At 39.4% G+C, this 20,000-nt stretch overlaps 1 protein-coding gene across 1 annotated transcript in view; it reads left to right on the forward strand.

The window, feature by feature from the left end:
* RUNX1T1 (runt-related transcription factor 1; translocated to, 1 (cyclin D-related)) overlaps positions 1-20,000 on the forward strand; it is a 50,386-nt gene that overhangs the window by 28,345 nt on the left and 2,041 nt on the right. Inside the window, exons 8-9 of the mRNA XM_008947274.1 lie at positions 4,641-4,709; positions 10,502-10,692. Coding sequence (XP_008945522.1) covers positions 4,641-4,709; positions 10,502-10,692 — 260 coding nt within the window. The remainder of the gene's footprint in view (positions 1-4,640; positions 4,710-10,501; positions 10,693-20,000) is intronic.

The following is a 20,000-nucleotide window of genomic DNA, read 5'->3' on the forward strand; positions in this document are numbered from 1 at the left end:
ATGCTGTGATTGTAAAACCTTTTCTTCGCCTTTTGCAGATAGTCAGCGTTGCTGATAGTGCTTGATATTCTCAACATGAGCTAATGGGAGTGCTGTGAATACCACAGTAACATTGATAACTTGTAATTCCAGAATGTATAGCCTCCTTAATACTGGTCACCGATGATATTAAGTATTGCTTTTAAGCTACTGGCTGCAGGGGAGGTTTGGACTGGATTGTGGTGTGCAGCATTGCATGCTGTTAGATCGTGCTACAGCTGCAGAAGCATGGTGTGTTTGTGCTCTCGATGTTCAGTTCTGGCTTGATCTTGATGGGAGATGATTCAGTAATACAGTATCTGTGTGGTTTTCACAACTGTTATTTTTAACACAATTTCAGGTGTGTTCAAGCAGTGTTGTAGTAAAAGGAAAGTGTATTGAAGGGCAAAGGTGCACGTAAAAATACTTGAAACTCATTCCCCCCGGCAAGCTTAGAGCAAGGTAGTCTCGTTTACTATTCAGATTTGTATCCATGTATTTAATTAATTGGAGTGGTTGACTTCCACAAACAAAGCAGTGAATGTTTGATATTTGTTGCTCTGAGAAGTATTTTTGTTTGTTGTCTGTGTCCCACCAGTGTTGTTGTTATTTTGGGCTGGAATGAAACAAAAATTGCATATTAAATATGAAAAGCATATAAATACATATAAAAGCATATATATTTTATATATGAAATAATCTACAGTTATATGCAGCTTTTCTGATTTTTGAGTCTTAATGTTCACTATGGCATAAATTGTCATCACTGCCAGTATTTTCATAAATACAGTAAATTCTAAAAGATCCTCAAAAGATCAGCTGTTCGCCTCCGTTTCTTAATATTTTATTGTAGGCTTAGATGTCATTGTCCAGTGAGAAAAGCCTCTTTTGTTTTGGATTGTCAACCCATCTTTTGTTTCTTCTTTCCAAATATGGATTGGGCGTTTTGACAGCTTTGAACACATCTTTTCCTTTTAAGTCTTTCTATTCTGTTTTCTTGGGTTTGGTCCTTGTTATCACATGAGAGTTCGTATCCTTTATTTGGTCCTAGCTTTTTGTCTCAGTTGTACGTCCCAGAGCTGTATTTATTTCTGCTCTCACAATTCTCCTCATCTCTCTCTTTCTGTGCTGTAAGCACCTATTCTCTTTATCTTAAAACCAGTAAAAATAAACAGTCTACAAGATATTTCTACTATTCAACTCCAGAAACCTGTTTGATCAATTAACTGGTGATAGTTCCTATGGCTGAATGCGTTCTTGAAACAAATACACCAGGGCCTATATAGAACCCAGAACCATATTGTGACAACAGGAATTTTTTTTTGGTAATTGTCTTCTTTCTTATTAAAAACAATGTCCACGCTAGACTAAAAAATAGCGCTACTTCTATATATTTTAGAATATAATATATTATGTTGTTCCCTGCTGTTAAGTGGAATGTGAGGGTTGAAACTGGGATCAATTTTTGTGTCTTTTCATCATGTGTATTCTTACAACCCAGTCCAACAACTTTCTTGCTGAAAAGTTTATTTCACATTAAAATAGAAAATTCCCCAAACATTTTTGATTGCAAAATCTGTTTTATTTTTACTTCATTTAAGCTCTTCACAGACTTGTACTGATTACTTTTTGTGTATATGTGCTTTTTATTTTCCTTGTTGGGCCTTTTCAGCTGGTTCAGTAGGAATGGGACTGATTATCAACAAATGGTTTCAAACTAGGCCATGCTGTAAATTTCAGACAAATTCAGTGGTGTATATCTTGTTGTTCTGCATAATAACATTGTTGCATTTTCACCAGTAACAAAACTTTGTATTATGTCTGATGTATAAAGCCTTTTCTGTTATCCTTTTCTGTATACGCTGCCTTGTCACTTCAGGTTATTCCTAATTTTCTCTGATTTCATTCCATTTCCTGCCAGGCAGAATTTACTTTGTCTTGTAGATGGTGCAGTCAGTTAATATAATGCATTTTCACCACTATGGCTTTTTGCAGTTGGTCTTACATTTAATATTTTAGGGATGTCACTCAATTGTGTTAATTTTGGTTTGAGTTTGCTAGATGTCCAAGTTAACGTCTTTTGTGTTTTAGTTTTACTGAGCAAGTTCTGTGGCTCTTGATCTGAAGGACATCTTACCTTAAAAATAATAGCAATATAAGACATATATCCTCTGGTCATGGCCTGCAGTTTAGTCCCAAAAAGATTGTTTTTATGGACTCATCACTACTGACTAAACAATAGCCATGCTAATAATATTTTCCTTGCTTGGAAAATATGTTTTTTATTATCTACATAAGGGCTTCTTGTCTTTTTTTGTGCACCATTCCAAACTATGGGAAAGTCTCTCGCAAGCTCTTGATTTAATTCTTCTTGCAGAGGATCTCATTCCTCATGTAAATACTTTGTGGTTGGAATAAGAGCTTGATTGATGTTTATGTTTTGGAAATTTTAACAATTAGCTGGCAAGCTGGTCATTTATGTCATTGAATTCCATTTTTGGAAAGTCTTGTGTACCAAAATAATAGCTCCACATCTCTTTATTTTTAATGCTAAGTACCGTGGTAAAGGGCTTAAGCCAAGGTTATGATCTCCTTGCAGTGGATGGTGCCTTAAATAGAAAAGAGAAAAACTTAACACAGTATAAGACATGAATGCAACAAACCCCTTCATTTGCCTCATTTGAAGTCTGGCTGAGTCTTTTGCTGCAGGTATTGCAGGAAGAGAAAATAAGAGTGTTTTGATTTTTTGCGTTTGTTTTCCTGAGCTTTCCAGCAATGTTTTCTTCTCCTGCCTGTGTCCCTGACTGAACTGGCACTGTGCCTGTAAGTCTAAAAGCATCCGAGGGATGAGAGAAGTGTACACAATGATATATTTGTCATCTCCAGATCATACAAGCCAAGCGATCCTGAGAATTTTCAAATTTTCAGCATCAGGTCTGAAGTCCTTTATTTAAGCAGATTAAACCAATGTAAATAGCTGTTTTGCAGAGTCTTGCACACCCACCCCCCATCACTTTATGCTTGAGGGTTGTGATGTTCTTCTTACAAAAATCCATTTTATTTTCATCCCATACCTTAGCGACAAACAGAAGAGCTGGGGAAATCCACTCAGATGTCTGTCAGATGGGAGGATTCAGTCCACCCCACCTCTGTCTGCAGATTCATGTGTTAGAAACTGCATCTGTAGAACAGTGTGCAGGGCTTGGGATTCCCTACTCTGCATAGCTGAAACGGCCCCTCTCATTTCCACCTTTGTTAGCTGTCTGCGATTAAATGTCATCTTTTAAATGTATCTGTTTCTGTAGCCTACTGTATCTGAAGAGTACTGCTTGCATATGTATGGTGGTCTTAAAAATTATTTGCGAAACTTAATGATTCTCACATTTTTCTTAAGAATACTACTTTTTGACCAGGTTACTGAATAATAACTTTAAGATACAAAAATGAATGTATTTAGTAAAAATCAGTATTCGAAGGATGACATGTGCTTTTCTTATGTTTCAAGCTCAGACATCAAACAGGATGTTTAATTTCTAGGAACATCTCTGGGAAGATTCAAACCTTGTCTCTAATGTAATAAATCAATTTATTTTAGTTTCGTGTTTGAGTTCTATTACACAGGCAATAGTAATCATGGCAATGAACTTACCTTTATGTGTGGGGTTTTTTTAATTTTTTTTTTATTTTTTATTTTTTTAAATTTCTCCCCTGTTACTTTGAAACATAGTTAATCATTTTAATATTGTATTTGAAAAGAGCAGCTTTTCATCTGCTGAGAATCTGTATGTTACATTTCAGGCCAAAGTGTATTTTCTTTCTTTATTGCCTGATCTTGCGTCTTTGAAGTCCTTGTAGAAGGGATCTTGCTGATTTCAGAGCTCTTAGGCTCAGGCCCAGAGGTTAAAACCTTTAAAAAAGAGGAGGGGAGGAAAGAGCTGTCAAAATGTGATTGAAATATATGGGTGAATTCCGAGCTTCAGCTCCAGTGAAATTTTTTGGCAACATATGTATTTAGGGTCTTAACCTAAAGTTAAAGGTTCTGTTTTTCAAACTTCTGCAGCTACAGTTTCCAACATGGGCTCAGATATAGCATAGCATAAGTCTGAACTTAGAGAAACACCCCTTTCTTTTTCTGTGGACAACTTATTTGATCACTGGAATGACATCTTGGCTTTTATCTCTGCTCGTCAGTAGCCATTCTGTTTCTGCAGAGCAGAAGTGCCAAACTGGACTGTTGCCTTCTTTCGTCTTCCTTTTCATAAATGTAATGACAATGGATGAAGCACATCACTCCCTCAGTTGGTCTCGCAAAGCCAGCCATAAAAATGTGGAAACTGTCATACAGAGTTGACTTGGAACACTGTAAAATAAAAATAAAGCAAACTAGTCTGAGCTTGGCTTAAGATGAGACATTCGAGTCCTACACACTGATCTTGTCTATGGGATGTTCATGAGCTGTGGCCATGGCATCTGTTTTATTTTGAGTGAAGACAAACTTCACATGATTTTTTGTCTGAGCAGTAAGTAAAGAGAAAAGGTATTTCTCTAAGCCTTGTTCTCTACAAGCAAGCATTGCTTATGATGCTCTTTTCTTTTTCCCTCCACTCCCCCTCCTCCTGCAGAATCGCATCGGGAATTCCTTCACAGGCCTGCATCTGGATACGTGCCAGAGGAGATCTGGAAAAAAGCTGGTAAGAGCTGTTTAAAAACACCAGCTTAGTCTTCTGGCAGCTGTGTGCAGTTGTTAATGCACTGATGTGAGGAATGAAAAAAATGAAAGGAAAAAAGGGGCTTACTAGTAACAACACTAAATTGTGTTTAATAATTTTGAACTGGAACTGATCAGGACATGAAATAATCTTTATCATAGAAGCATCTTCTACTATAGTTAGGGGGTATCAGTACTTCCATTAAGGACCCCTGTTTTCAGGGGTTATCATGGTTTCAGGCTGAAACTTGGTATGTTGAAGTTTCAGTCTGTTAGCAATTTAAAAAAAAAAAAAAAAGTTTGTGTGGGATTTTTTTTAAGCTTCAAGGTTCTTACCTACTTAAGGTAAGAATTTCCAACGTAGAGGGAAAAAAAACTAAGTATACCTGTTAAAGAAAAGTCTTCAGCTTTTCAAAGTAACCATTCTCAATTTTAAAAAGATTTTGTGCCTGTCAGCCCCCAGCGAAGTCTGTGCTCACTAACCTGCAAAGTTTTAAATGAAGTGAGCAAGAATGTATCTCTGTGGCTGCTCTGGGTGGTTGCATGGGCAGTGACAACATCTGCTCCGAGCTGGAAAGCACCATGGGCAGGCAATTGTGCTTGTGCAGAGTTTTCTTCGGCACTTTGAAACTCTGCCTGAGCACAGGAGTTGCCGGGCAAGGACCCCATTGCAGTGCTGGAGCTAAACCTTTGCTCCTTTGACATTGGTAGCAGAGCTTCCTTGTTTTCAGAGGAGCCAGGAGGTAGCTCTTGAACTCCAGTGAGGCAGTTGAGTTTCTGTATATACATTCAAACACACCCCCCCCTTTTAAACACCTGTATAACTATGAAGCCTACAGCAGCTGTCTGAGTAGGAGTTAATGATTATATGGCAAATATGCAGCAGGTTTGATGCTTTCTGATCAAATTGTCTCTAACTGCTTGCTGCTTTTTCATATATTGTAAATTATAGAGTCATTGAACTGTTTTGGTTGGAAGAGACCTTTAAGATCATCAAATCCAGCAGTTAACCCAACACTGCCAGGTCATTACTAAAGCATGCCCTGAGCACCACATCACTAGATACAGAACATAACATCTTAAAATGTCATGCTGGCATATCAATGCATCAGACAAGAAGCTGTGGGCTTTGTGTGATGTGGGTTTGTCATGCAAAATCTACTTTTGACAATATGTTAGTTATTATTTTAATTATTGCATTTTTGATGAAAAAAAACAAAATAATCTCCATCTTTTTCTTTTGTCCAAGGAAAGTGTAGCCTTTGTAACTCAATGCCCAAAAGTATTTTTGTAGTTTGTCTTGCCCTATTTATGTTAACATCTTAAACGAAAAATAAGAGGAAATATGCAGTCCCAGGAAATGTCTGTAAAAGGAACATTTTTCAGTTGAATTTCAAGAACTTTGTTCCTCTTGCAAAATCTATGTTTTGATGTCACTGGGGACATCAGGTCATTTATGAGTCCTGGATGGAATAAAATAAAAAGTTTCTTCATATACTAGCAACACAACTTAATTGAAGCTTGTGACATGAGTTATAAGATTGGATGTGCATTCACATTGAGTATATCCGCAAATGGTAGTGTACAGGAGTTGTGACGTCGTCTTGTGAAGATGTATTTCACCAGTTCCTTTGAAACAAAGTTTTTCCTCACAGACCTCTCACAGATAATTTCTGCTGCCTGAATGTGGATATCTTGGTATCTCAAATGTCCATAAAAACCAATGTGTAGACAGCTGAATCAAGGATAGAAGTCTGGGATGTTGAATTCACTGACCTGAAAGAATCTGGCATAAAAACGGTTAATAAGCAACCTCAAAAGCACTTGCAAAAGAGATTCAGTTTAAAATTTTGGAGCCTGATAAACTCTAGCTCAGTTCCTGAAATATGGCACATTTAGTACATGATTTTGTGATTATTGGAGAAAAAGAGTCATCAGTGCCCTGATTAACCTTATTGAAGTACAGTTATGTAGATGAAGAGTCCAAGCCAAGTTCTTTTTGACCCTCAGTAGTCAAGAGAGAGGCAGGCACGTGAAGAGGGTCAGTCAGATCATAGGTTGGATGACTCGCTCTCTGGAAATACCTATTTCTTTTTATGAAGTACTGAGAGGATCCCAGGCGCACTGTGGGCTGCTGCCTTAGCTTCTTTTTGTGTCCTGAGGAAACTCTCCCAGCCATCCCCTATCACTTAACAAGGCCAGTTCATGGCAGTCCAGGTAGAAGCTCAAGAGCTACCAAACAGGTGTCAGATGACCATACTTTGTCAAACTAACACAGTAGGGCCCCTGCACATTCTTCAGGGTAGTCTGGAGAAAGAGATGGTACATTTGGAGATATAAAGCTGAGATAACTCATGTCGCTAACTGCCAGTGGCCTTCTTTGCCAGGTTCAGCCTGAGAGTGAGGTGGTGCAAAATGCCATGGTGGCACAGGACTGTGGCCCTGCCCAACACCTTTGTTTTCTCCTTGTGTGGACTGAGTGTGCCCATGGTATGAGGGTGGTGACCAGGAGCTGGCTAGTGAATCATACTGTCGGTTTATATGCAGCAGTGAATGATGAGCTTAGTATCTCTCCTGAGCCAGCTTCGAGGACCTGTGATCACACTGAGTAATGCCTATTCCACAAAGCCTGCTTCTTCCCTGGAGTTTCTCTCGTGATTTAGTGCTACTCAAAGGGAAGGGAGATTTCAGCTGAATCCTTAAAATGACAGAGTGAGTTTATGCAAAAATGCTTCGCATTATTGGAAGAGGAAGGATGCAGATACATGCATCTTAGATACTTGGTTTTACAAGCTTCTGGATTTGGGTTTTCTGATATTGGAGTGTAATCACTCTTCTTTTCTCTGGAAATGCAGAGAAAGGAAGAGTGCTGGTATCATTCTTGGTCTTCATAGCTCAGCACTGTCAAAACAAATAAAGTCTTCTTCACTGTCGCCCATAACTTTTCCTGCACAGTTATTATGGTTTTTGTCATCACCTGAAACTACTAAGCCTGTATTCTATGTCTATAAAATATCTGTAGGCAGTGGACACATTTATTTTGAGAAAAAGTGCAGAAAATAAGTGATATGAAACATTGTATAGTTTATTGAGGTGTTCATGAGTTCATAATATAGTAAAATAATGGTGATGCATTGTGACAGAAAACCACCAATGATATTTTAGCTAGATGTTTTCACACTTAGTATAGCACAACACAAATTGTGTTGTCAGAGGTAATGGAAATATTGACGTCCAATCCATAGTTTATGCCAATTAAAAAGTATCAGTCAAGCATATGTCTTCATAAGCATTTGCAGCATCTCCATACTCTCAGAAGATTTTAAGAAAACTTATGCAATATAGAAGGTAGAATATAAGGTTCAATTTCTATATGTGGACTGAAAAGAGGTAGATTATGTAGGATGATAAACCAGAAAATTAGAAGTCTCTGTAAAATGTTGAAGCATTGTGCTTCTGTTTCATGTAATAGTTCAAACTGGCGTTTCTAATCACCGCAAACGCCTCAACATAAAACTAAATTTATATGATGTAATGAAAGTGCATCGTGCCATACAAAGATAATTTCAATGTGTAGCAAATATCAGCAAGAACACAGATTTTTCTCAAAGAAATCCACTTATTAGTAACTGCAGTTCATAGATGCAAAACGTCTGTATTTAAGTTGCCTCATTTTTATGAAAATGGTAATAAAATTGCATCTGTATGTTTGCCTGTGTATATTTCTTTTCTTGCGATCAGTGAATGTTTGCAGTTGGTAATAAATATTCAAACACCTTGCAAATGTCCTACCAATTCCCTTTGCTGATCTGTGCATGCCTATGGGACTAGAATAGGAATGCATAATTTAAATATAAATTGCCTGATTTGCATATACAATTAGTCTAGCTGCAGCTTTGATCGTAAGGAAAAATTATTGTCCTGTATTGCCACTTAGATAGAATTTTAATTCACCTTGAATATTCAAAGTAAATTAAGCCTTGGCTGTATGTTTGAAGGGTACGATTTTTTCCTCTCCTGAGGCTTTCCCCTAAACAACATTTATGGCAGGGTAATATAAGGGCATATTTTCAGTCTCATAAAAATAATGGCATAAGTTTTATCTCAAAATTCCACACACACATCCACCCCCCATGCATACAGTTGTCCTCCCCACCCCCAAAAACTTCAGCTGAAACATCTCTAGCAGACATGCACACATGTAGTACACACACATAGAGTAAGAGAACTCTTCTTTCATTTTAATTAATTCCATTTTAGTCAGTGCATGAGTTAAGACTTTGTTGTAATTTGCTTAATAACTGAAGATATAGACTTCATGTAGTAATTTTTTTTTAAAATAACGAGTATAGAGCTATGAGACATAACTCAAGATAATTATTAATTTGGTATCTGTGCGTAAGAGTTAGGACCATGTGCATGTGCTTGCACACAAATACATGGGCTAAATACATGGACTAAACCTCAAACCTGTAGCACAGTTGTAATACTTGGATTCTGATCTACAGTAAAACATTTTTTATTAGAAATCTATGTTTTTAATTAAATAGAACATTTAATTAAGGTGGTTTTTAAGTGGATGAAACAATTAAGTACAAACACTTGAATGAAACATGTCATAATTAGTTTTAATAGAGTGTTAATTGGTACTAGGTTTGCCAAGCTAATAATTACTGCTTATTAAGTTTTCAATTAATCATTGTCATTTTGCTTTGAATAAAGATGAAAATTAGATAAACTAATTCAGGGGGAGGATGGTTTCCTTGTTAATTAGAGCAGTTAATTAAAAAAAAAAGAAGAAATTACTTGTTTTAGTTGTCAATTAAGACTGTTCATTAGTAAAATCTGCACTCTTCCTGCATCAACCCCAAATAACTAATTTGTGACAATCCGTGTTTTAGGGAATGAAAGGTAGGATGCTAGTATATACTAAAGAAACAGCTCATACTGAGTTAGATATGTTACAAGAAGCATGAAGGTTTGAATTCAATGAAGCAAAGTGCCCCTGCTCAGTGTTAATTGTGCATTGAAGCTTTGCTGGCTGTGGTCTGCCCAAGAGCTCGGTGGAGCCAGGAAGTCGAGTCTTCACAGTGTAAACACAGGTTTGAAAGAGAGATCAAGAGGTCAAATGAATGTTCATAAACAAATTTTTAATTTTGGCTCGTAAAATTGTGTGTCCAGGAAAAGATATTAGACCAGTAATTTTAAATTTTTAAATAAACTTTTGCTGTTGCTTATGTTTTGTTTTGGGTTTTTTTTGCTTTTTTTTTAAAATTTATTTTACATTTCATGTATTTATTCACTAATATACCAGGAAAAAAACACGTGAATGACTATAAATCCTGTCCTGATTTCCAGAACTGAAAGATACATTTTTTAAAAATTCTGTAATATTATGTCTCAAATAATAGTTCTTGCCAAACATATTCATAAATGTAGTGCTGCAAGAACAGTTTTCCACGTAAAATATTCAAAAAGATAACAAAAATAATGCACCAGAAATCTGAAATATCTGTACTTAGGGAAGTGCTGACTGTGAAACAAAATAGCAAGAATCATCACAAGTGTTAGTTAGAGACTTTAGTGATGGGGAAGTCAAGAAGTGCTTGGGTGGTCTTGAAGAGTCCTGAGGGACCAGACTCCTCTGTGTCCTTCTACTGAATGTGGAGACTCAATAGAGTAGGAGTCTCTGCCGCAGTTGACACGCAGTCCTGCATAGCCCTGTGCCACATGTCCCGTGCTGATGGCGGTGTCCTCCCTCCCTTGCCCTTGCAGAAGAAGCTGTCAATGAAGTGAAGCGCCAGGCGATGGCCGAGCTGCAGAAGGCCGTGTCAGAAGCGGAGCGGAAGGCTCACGACATGATCACTTCCGAGCGGGCCAAGATGGAGCGCACGGTGGCCGAAGCCAAGCGGCAGGCCGCGGAGGACGCGCTGGCCGTCATCAATCAGCAGGAGGATTCGAGCGAGGTGAGCGCTTGGCTGGGCGGCCCTCACCTGCAGCTGCAGGCCAGGGGAGTGTCTGAGCTGCCTTTCGCCCGACACAGGCCGTATGTGTCACGTGGGAACTGGGTTATTAACCGCCTGCGCAGTTGCTTTGGACGCGTATTTCAGACGCCTGCGGTGTTCCAAATTTTCTTGGCTGTGTTGTTGTCTGAGCCCAAAATAGCTAGTGAACTTGGGCTATGCTCTCACCTTTTAACTGCTGTTCAGGGTTATGTATAATGCAGGCATTTCTCTTCTAATTTAGCTTTTCAGCAACTTTCTTTTAGAGTTCTTCAAACTACCGCATTGCATAGATAACAAGATTGGTTAGTGGAGAGCATTTCGCACTAAAATCTAATTTAAAAAAAAAAACATCTAAGAGATTACAGAGCAAGGTGTCTAAAAGCTTGTCTGAGGAAAGTGTAGAATAACGGAATCATAGAATCATTTTGGTTGGAAGAGACCTTTAAGACCATCAAGTCCAGCCATTGACCCAACACTACCAGGTCACCAGTAAACCATGTCCCTAAGTGCCAAATCTTTTAAATACCCACATGTCTTTTAAATGCCCTCAGGGGTGGTGACTCCACTACTTCCTTGGGCAGCCTGTTCCAGTGCTTTACAACCCTTCCTGTGACCTAATATGCAATCTAAACTTCCCTGGCACAACTTGAGGCCATTTCTTTTTGTCCTATTGCTTGTTACATGGGAGAAGAGACTGACCCCCACCTTGCTTATAGCCTCCTTTCAGGTAGTTGTAGGGGGTGATAAGGTCTCCCTTGAGCTTCCTTTTCTCCAGGCTGAAAAAAAGAAAAGTTTCCTCACCGTCTCCACATAAGACTTATTCTCTAGATCCTTCACCAGCTTTGTTGCCCTTCTTTGGACACTTTCCAGCACCTCAATGTCCTTCCCGTAGCAAGGGGCCCAAAACTGAACCCAGTATTCAAGGTGCAGCCTCACCAGTGCCAAATACTAGGGCATATTCACTTCCCTAGTCTTGCTGGCCACCCTATTTCTGATACAAGCCAGGATGCTGTTGGCCTTCTTGGCCACCTGGGCACACTGCTGGCTCATATTCTGCCGGCTGTCAGCCAATACCCCCAGGTCCTTTTCAGCTAGGTAGCTTTCCAGCCACTGTTCTCCAAACCTGTAGCATTTCATGATGCAGGACTGAGCACTTGACCTTGTTGAGCCTCATCCCACTGCCCTCTGCCCGTCAGTCCAGGCTGTCTAGATCCCTCTGTATAGCCTCCCTACCCTCAAGCAGATCAACACATCCACCCAACTTGGTGTTGCCAGTAAATTTACTGAGGGCCCCTTGACCCCCTCATCCAAATCACTGATAAAGAAGTGATTAGCAAAAGATGGTGGTTTCTGTAGGACAGAATGTGAATGCAGATTTTCAAGTACTTTCTTATTTTGAATGTGCTTCTTTGGCTGGAGGAAATATTTGAGAGTTCAGAAGTGGGTAAACAGCATTTCAAAGGAGGAAAAATAGACTGAAAGAGCAACAAAGATTAAAACAAGAATAAGTATATGAAGCCTTGATTTACTGCTAGACCTGGGAGTGGAAGCCTGGAGTTGCTATGGTACAGGACACCCACACCCAGCAATACAGCTAGCTGGAAGAGCAGCATGTATTTTTGACGAGTCCCATGTATTTCAGTCCCAGCAGACTGAAAGAGCAGCATGTATTTGACCAGTGCTGCAGCAGCCTAGATAGCAATTAAATTTTACGTGTTACAGGAAAACAAAGTCCTAGGTTTAAACTGCCCTTAAAAACAGACATGACAAAGAAATTATGTCAGTTAATAATTATTTGTATATAATCTTCATCTCTCAAGGCCACTGAAATGAAAGAACATTACTTCCATGAACTATTTATTGTTCTTGTACTAAGATCTTGACTATAGTAAAACCAGTTTTTAATATGATATAAGTTCTACATGGCAGGGAGCTGGAAAAAAAGAGTAGATAGCAGTACCTGCTGTAGGGACATACATTTGTGTACACTAATGTCAAAGCACTTTTCATGGGCTGGATGGGCAGCATTGTAGAAATGTCACTTAATTTGGAAGATGCAAATAAGCTAGCTGCAGCATGCTGAGAAAACTGGCAAAAATCATGAGCAGATAAGTCAGTGGCATGCTGGAGTATGCAACCATAATTTGAGGGAGCATAAGATTTTAATTCATACCAGGCTTCTCTGGAGATGAAAGACCATTGTGGGATCACTGAATGCCCAGAGTTTCTCCTTAATGTGTAGCAGATGAATAACAAGGAGACAAAAGGAATTGATTTTCAGCATCTGAAAGTTTGTCAGGAGGAAAGGGATTAGGGGAAGTGTATGTACCCTTTAAGTACTTACTGTTCCATTGTAGATTAAATGAGACATAAATTCAATTTATTGGCATTTTGTAGCTGAGGTACTCAAGGACATTTTTCCTGCACTGTGTTTGTAGAAAAAGCATTTGTCTGACCTAGCATCATTAAAGAGCTGTCATTTATGTGTGTGTATATATACAAGAGACGCCTATTGTTAAAAGCAAAATTCCTAAGGTAAATTTCTTTGGAGGAAACAGCAAATTAAATCTGTTTCGTGAACTGATAGAACGTAGGCAGGACAGAGGAAGTGCTTATGTGCCAGTGCATCCAGCTCGTTCTTCCATGAGCACATGTGCATCCAAAGGAAGGAGTAGAGCGTTTGTGTGCTGTGATTAACTCCTGAGCAGTCATAGCTTTGGAAACCTATATAACAACAGATACCTTTACTTCTCCAGTAGAATTTGTTATGAGGTTATTCACTTCTTGGAAACAGGACTTTTAAAAAGGCAAATAATTCTTTTTAATTGCATTCTCATGAAACGCGGCTGATAGGATTATGGATGTTCTCTGAGCTGTGCATCCTCGGACAAAATACAAGCCTCTTGGACCTAGAAATGAAGTCTAGTGTCCTGGTCCTGCAGCTTTCACCCCTGTGGTCATCAGTGGTACATCAGCATGGCTATTTTGAGGTGAAAAATGCAAGATTTAGGAAACTTGCAGAGAGAACTCAAGTTTGCTCGGTTTGTGTTTAATAGTGCTTCATGAACTGCGAAGGGACATGACAGTGATACTTTTTTGAATGAGTTTGATGTATCTATTCACTTCTTATAATTAATTTCTTTCCAGCTTTTAATTACACCAAACTCCAAGTGCTTAGGGCAGCGCTTCTCTCTGTTACCTGTTAACTAAGGCATCTTGTTTTTTGGATAACTTCTGCAAGAATGGACCAGACTTTTCCCTTAACTTTGAGGACTGAAGATCAGTTTGTCACTGTTTGAAAAAGTGTTTCTTTGGAGATGAGACCTTGTGTTTATATCAAGTTTGAGGACTAAATCTTCACATTCGCTTTGGTGTCCATCTCTCTGTGAACATCCTTCCTCATTTGTCCAGGTCTTCGTAAGCTTCTCTCAGTTTACAGCTTTCAGCAGAATGTTTCCAGCAATGCAGATTCCTGTGTACTAAAGGCACTGGAGTAATATTTCCAGGGCTAGAATATTTCCAGCTCTAAATCTGAGAATGCTGAATAGCAGGTTCTGCAGTCTTACAGGTCTAGAGGAGGGCTGAGCATCACTCCTCATTTCTTGTTCTTGGTGTGAGACATTCCAAAGCCTCCAAGATTGCTCAGTATGGGCTGCAGTATAATTTCCAGGCAGTTCCTGACAAAGAATATTTCTTCCATGAATGTCATTTGGTCTTTTGGCTGTTGAAACTATGAATGGAGGTAGGAATTTGGCACCATATTTCTAATGTATCAGGTATCATTTTCGTGTGATATGGCCACTCCCTGTCTATTGGCAAGATTTTTCCTTTATAGCTCTTCATTTGTTACTCAGTAAAATGCAACCTGGACCTAGATGAGGCTCTTTGAAGCTGCTCTCATGTGAGAACTTTGTGATAATGATTTTTTTTGCAGTCTTCTGCAGAGCTCAAAGTGATGACCAATACGAAGACTTAAGATTTTTGTCATTATTGTAATTTTAAGATCATATGTAGTTTCCTCATCTAGCACCTTTCAAGACATCTCATGAAGAGAAGTTGATTTTTTTTTGATTGTTTGGGGTTTTGTTTGTTTGCTTTACAGTTTCTTGTGGAGGTTTTTGTGGTTTGTTTTGCTTTGGTTTTAACCCAGAAAAAGCGATAACCTTGAGTGCAAGAATATCTGCAAGGAAATCGTGAAGTTGACCATGCTGAGCTGATTAAAGCAAAATAAAGGGAGCTGAGGACAGTGAGAGAGCTAATAGGGGAAGTGTGATATTTGAAAGCATCTTGACTTTTAAGAAGTGATCTGCAATATTTTTAGAATTACTCTGTTACATTGATTTTTTTTTCACATTACATTTCTGACTCTGACTTGATCTCTTGCTGAACTGTTGGTCTTGCCTGTGTTTGATTTGTTGAATACGATTTAACTTGCAGTGCCACTGCTTCAATATACATTTTCTTTGTAAAGTTTTTAATTGTTCCGTGGCGTAAGCCGTGGATTACGGACGTGTTCGTGATTTTCTCTAATGAGAGACTGGTTGAAGACCAGCTGACAGAGCACAGAGCTTTTGGAACGTAAAAGGAGAGGAGAAGGCCTACCTGTCAACATGGCTGTTCCTGAACCACAAATTATTTCTTTACCAGTTCGTTACGGTTGCTTGACAAAAGACGACCCATTCATCAGTAGTTGACTTGGCTAAGTACAGAAACATGTGTGAGCAACCTACTCTTTAATGACTGCCATGTTTGCTTTGGCTGCAACATACTGTTGTGCAAATCAATTTTAATAGTAAGGGTGAACAGCTTAGCGAAGAGACTGACTGCCCAGATTGTAGAGGGGGAAAAAAAGCACCAAAACATCTGTCTTTCTGCTCTGGTATAAAATGCCACTGAAGAATCTGACACTCGGTGTTCTCCCTCACTTTTGAGTAGGGTGGGGGGCTGGGAACAGGGAAGGAACACAAATATTTTGATTCTCTCTACTTAAAGCAGATGCTGACATCTGCTCAGATATAACAAGTATGTAACTGGTCCAACACTGCTTTTAAGAGATGTGTAATGTTAGGGCTTGTTTATGTTGGAGCCGTTTATGTTGTGTGTGAATATCACACTTACCTGACATGTTGGTGACAGCTGGGTTCAATCTCTGCTGACCAGTCCATTGAGACCAGGACTGTGCCAGCAAATGTGAAAAATTCAGACAAGCCTTGCCTTTAGGCTGGCATTAAATGTAATACCTGTGTCAGCTAATGTTTAATTTTTTTGGCTGGGCATCTCTTAGAAAGAAGCACATCCTCCCCTGCACTGGTGGGTGGTACAGAGGCACTAGAGCCATGTGTTCTGTGCAGGATCAGTCCAGATGTGATGTGAACATTGGCACTGCCCCAGACTGCTAAGCTAGGCTTGGCTAGCCAGTTTGCACATCTCTTCTGTATGCTTCTCCACACTTCTGTCGTCAGGATTTATTTTCTCTCACACAGACTTTTATGAAGGTGGATACACTTCCACACAGTAAGCAAATGGAGGCGTGGGAAAGCCCAGTGTGTTGGGTGATAGGTGTGACTTCACTAGAAGCATCCAAAGGTTTGAATGCCTTTGTGTGGAGGGCTGCGTTTTGACACAGCGTGGGAATTTCCAGAGTACCTTGGAAATTGTTTCCCTTTCTAAAGGTCCTTGGATAGAATTTCCATAAACAACTTTGCTGGGTTTTTGCACTGGTGTTTAGTGGCTCATACAGTCCTTATTTATGCCACTGTGGTTTCAGTGATTTGTAGATGTTCTCTTTTTTTGTGGTTAGCAGTGATAGAGTTTTGAATGCCGTGAGCATCGCAGAACTGAAAAAAATCTGGATTCTTCATAGCCAGCCACGCTTCCTTTCCTAGCAAACTGGGGAAATCCAGAATATGTCAAAGATGACAGAGCTGTGTTTGACACTGCATTACAGCATTTCGGAGTTCATAATGTCTTTGACATGTCACAGTCCGTTTGGGGTTTTTTCCTTCTTTTTAAGCAAGCTCTACATTGAATCTCAGCTGGAGATGTCAGAGGAAAGCAAATACTCAATTGTGGTTGAATATTTCAAATATTAAAGCGATGGGATGGGCAAAATTATTGACAAGTTTGTCTCCTGGAACTGGAATTCACAGAAATGGAGACCATTTGTTTTTAAGACTTTTCATGATGGCAAACAGAAGTTTCTGAGTTCTCTTGCTTGAAGATGGAAGCGTAAGTGCACAAGAGTTAAGAGTCTGACCTAAGATAAGGCTCTGACCTAAGACTGATGTTCCTTGTCAGTTGAAAGAGGAGGATGAAATATGATCAGTGGCATAAATTAAGAGCGAGATTCCCATCTGGTGTAATTTAGCCCAATTTCATTGAATTAATCCATTTTCAAGGTAGTGTAGTTAAATTGAATTATGTAGTCTGAGTATCTGGCCTTTTGTATAACCTCACTGTTTCACAGGAAAATCAGTGCAGATTTAAACTCTAATCCAGTCCTTCTTGTAGTTTTAGCTACATCTGGAACTTTATAAAGCATGAGCTGGAAGTGCAGTGTAGTAGGTCACTACCTAAAGACCAGGAGATGCTTTGAGAGACCTGCTACTCCCTTTCCCAATGTACAATCAGCTGTGGCTGTATCATTTCTGTAAGGTACCTGCTTTTCCTGTGATGAGAGTCTCCAGTGCCTCTAGGCAATTTGTGCTTGTCCTTAAAAAGATTTCTCAGAACATCTCTTTCTGGTTTTCCTTGCAGATGTTTGATCTCATTATTTCTCCTGTTCATCCACGGAGACATGGTCATTGCCTGTTTCACTACAATAGAGTCCAAGACATTTGAGTGCTCCTGCCTCCTCTCAGGCTACCATCTCTCCTTAGGTTTAACAGTCTGAGTTTGTTTGGTCTCTTCTCATAACATGTGTTTGTCTGACCTCTCATGATTCTGGGTGCCTTTCTCTGGGTTCTTTCCAAGTCTTATTAGCCTTACTTGATTTGCTGTATTTGAAGTACATTGTTCCAGCCTGGACAGTACTCCAGGCTGGGTCTTGCCAATGCTAGAAGATCAAGAGTCTTAAATCAGGTGTAAAGCAGTCCATAGTCCTAGTCACGTGCCCTTGTGTGGCTGCCACCATGTCACCAGCATGAAGTTGTTGTCTGTTGTCTGAGATTGTATGTACACATTTCAGCCAGGATGGTTCATTTTGCTGGTACCTGCTAAAGCTTCCCCAGAGGGAAGATACTTTGAGCATGCTCAATCCTGTGGTGAACTCAAGCTCTGTCTGTGGTATCTGGATCTATTAGAAATGAGTGAGCAGGAGTCTAGCACAGCCCAGGCTATTAGCCAGCACCTCAAGCCTGGCTTTTCTTCAGTAGAATTTGGAATCTGGAGCTATCAGCCAATAATGTGAAGAGAAAGCATCTGTTGCCAAAAGTTGCAGTGCCCAGTCATGATCTTTACTGTTGTTTTTCGCTGCTTGCCCATGGGAAAGAGCAATGAGTGGCCACAGTGGTGAGGACAGGGAATTCTGCCTGTCAAATGCAGCTACTGTCACAGTGCAAGCTCCCCATGGCATGCCTGTTTGTTTATGCTAATTTGCACTGTAGTAATTTTTAAATGCAGTAAGTTGTGGCATAAATGTGAGCTGTAAAACTTAAATTCTTGTCTTTTATGTGCTTTTGTTCGCACAATTACAGTAAAGCTGTAATGACCTGTTAAATTAGAAAGAATATGTTCAATGGACAAAATCACATACCAGACAGTGTAGGACATGTAAATTAATCATGCAAGGAGCCAGATTAGAGCTTTGTCACTTCTTTAAAGTCTTGCACTTATGTATCACTTTTCAGATTCTGTACAGGCTGATAGTTAACTGATGAGTATTTTAGTAAGAAAGTTGAACCAATACTCTTAAAATTAAATTACTGTTTTATGATATCAGTGCAGATCTTGTGGTAAGATCCTGAAATACCATACGGTGGCTCTGGTCACGTCTGGAGACAGTTCTGTCTGTGCAGATAGGCCTTCCCCAAAAAGGGAAGCAAAATGAAGATTCCCCAGAAGCTGGCCTATATTAGCTAAATAGATATGGAATATAAGAATTTTATATCCTCGTAATAATTCCAGCACAATTAAAACGTGCAGTTCAGTGTTGTGATCAGACGTGCACAAGGGAGAGTTCCTGCACCTGGGCAGGTGCTTGCTGACTTCAGCATTATTCCATGTGGGGAAAAGTGTCTTTTCAGAAGAGTCTGCATGGGGAGGTTTTGAACATGCATATTTGTTTTCGGATGAAGGGATAAAGGGAAATATGTGCCAAAGCCAGGGCTGGCAGCAGAGTTGGAAATGAACAGCTAGGTCAGCAGGCACGGCAGTAGGTGGCAATTCTGTGCAAGCCTGGCTGGAGCAGAACTGCACTGTGTCTACCAGCCACAGTGCAAGCACCAAGCTGGCAAAATGAAACTTTCACAAGTACAATGCAACTGTTGAGAACATTGGTATAGCAAAAGAAGGAGAATCCAGGTTTATCACAATTTGTTCTCTTAGTGGTTTAGGATGAGATATTGCTTCTCTTCGGAAGGCTAATATGAACTTGCCAGGTCATTTTGGTGTATGTGTAAATATGTTTGTGCGTGCATGTGTTCATGTACGGTGTTCTCTATTATTTATAGCTATTTTTCATTGTGGAGATAAAAGGTCTTTTAAAGAAAAGATGTTCAAGTATAGTAGAGCTATTCATTTCTAAACGTGGTTTCACCTCTCCAGCACTGGACAGAGTTAGAGCAAAACAAACCTGGAACAATGAGTACTGAATCAAAACCAGGTGATGCCAGACAAGGAGTCTGAATCTCCGACATTTAACTGCCAGAAACATCTGGTTCTGTGTGTTAGTAATTCCACCTTTTTTTAAAAAAGTGTTTTTAAAGATGGGACCAATTTTATGAATTAAAAAAAAAGTCCCCAACACATGTACCTGTTATTACCTGGTTTAGTCTGTGTTTAATCACTATGAATTTAGAATGCCATGTACATTTGATTTCAATCTCAAAGAGCAATTGAGCACTGGACAGTTACTTTTCCTCCATCTGCCAGTACATGCTTTCTGCCAAAAAAAAAAAAAGCCAAACACCCACCACCACCACCCCCAACAACAACAAAAAACCAAACCAAACCAAACCAAACCAAACAAAAAACCAACCAACCAACCAACCAAACACAACATAACAAAACCACCCTAGAAAAAAGGGGGAGGTTGGAACTAACACGTGGAT

The sequence above is a fragment of the Merops nubicus genome, unplaced genomic scaffold, assembly GCF_000691845.1.
Source record: "Merops nubicus isolate BGI_N331 unplaced genomic scaffold, ASM69184v1 scaffold7309, whole genome shotgun sequence".
Taxonomy (NCBI): Eukaryota; Metazoa; Chordata; class Aves; order Coraciiformes; family Meropidae; genus Merops; species Merops nubicus.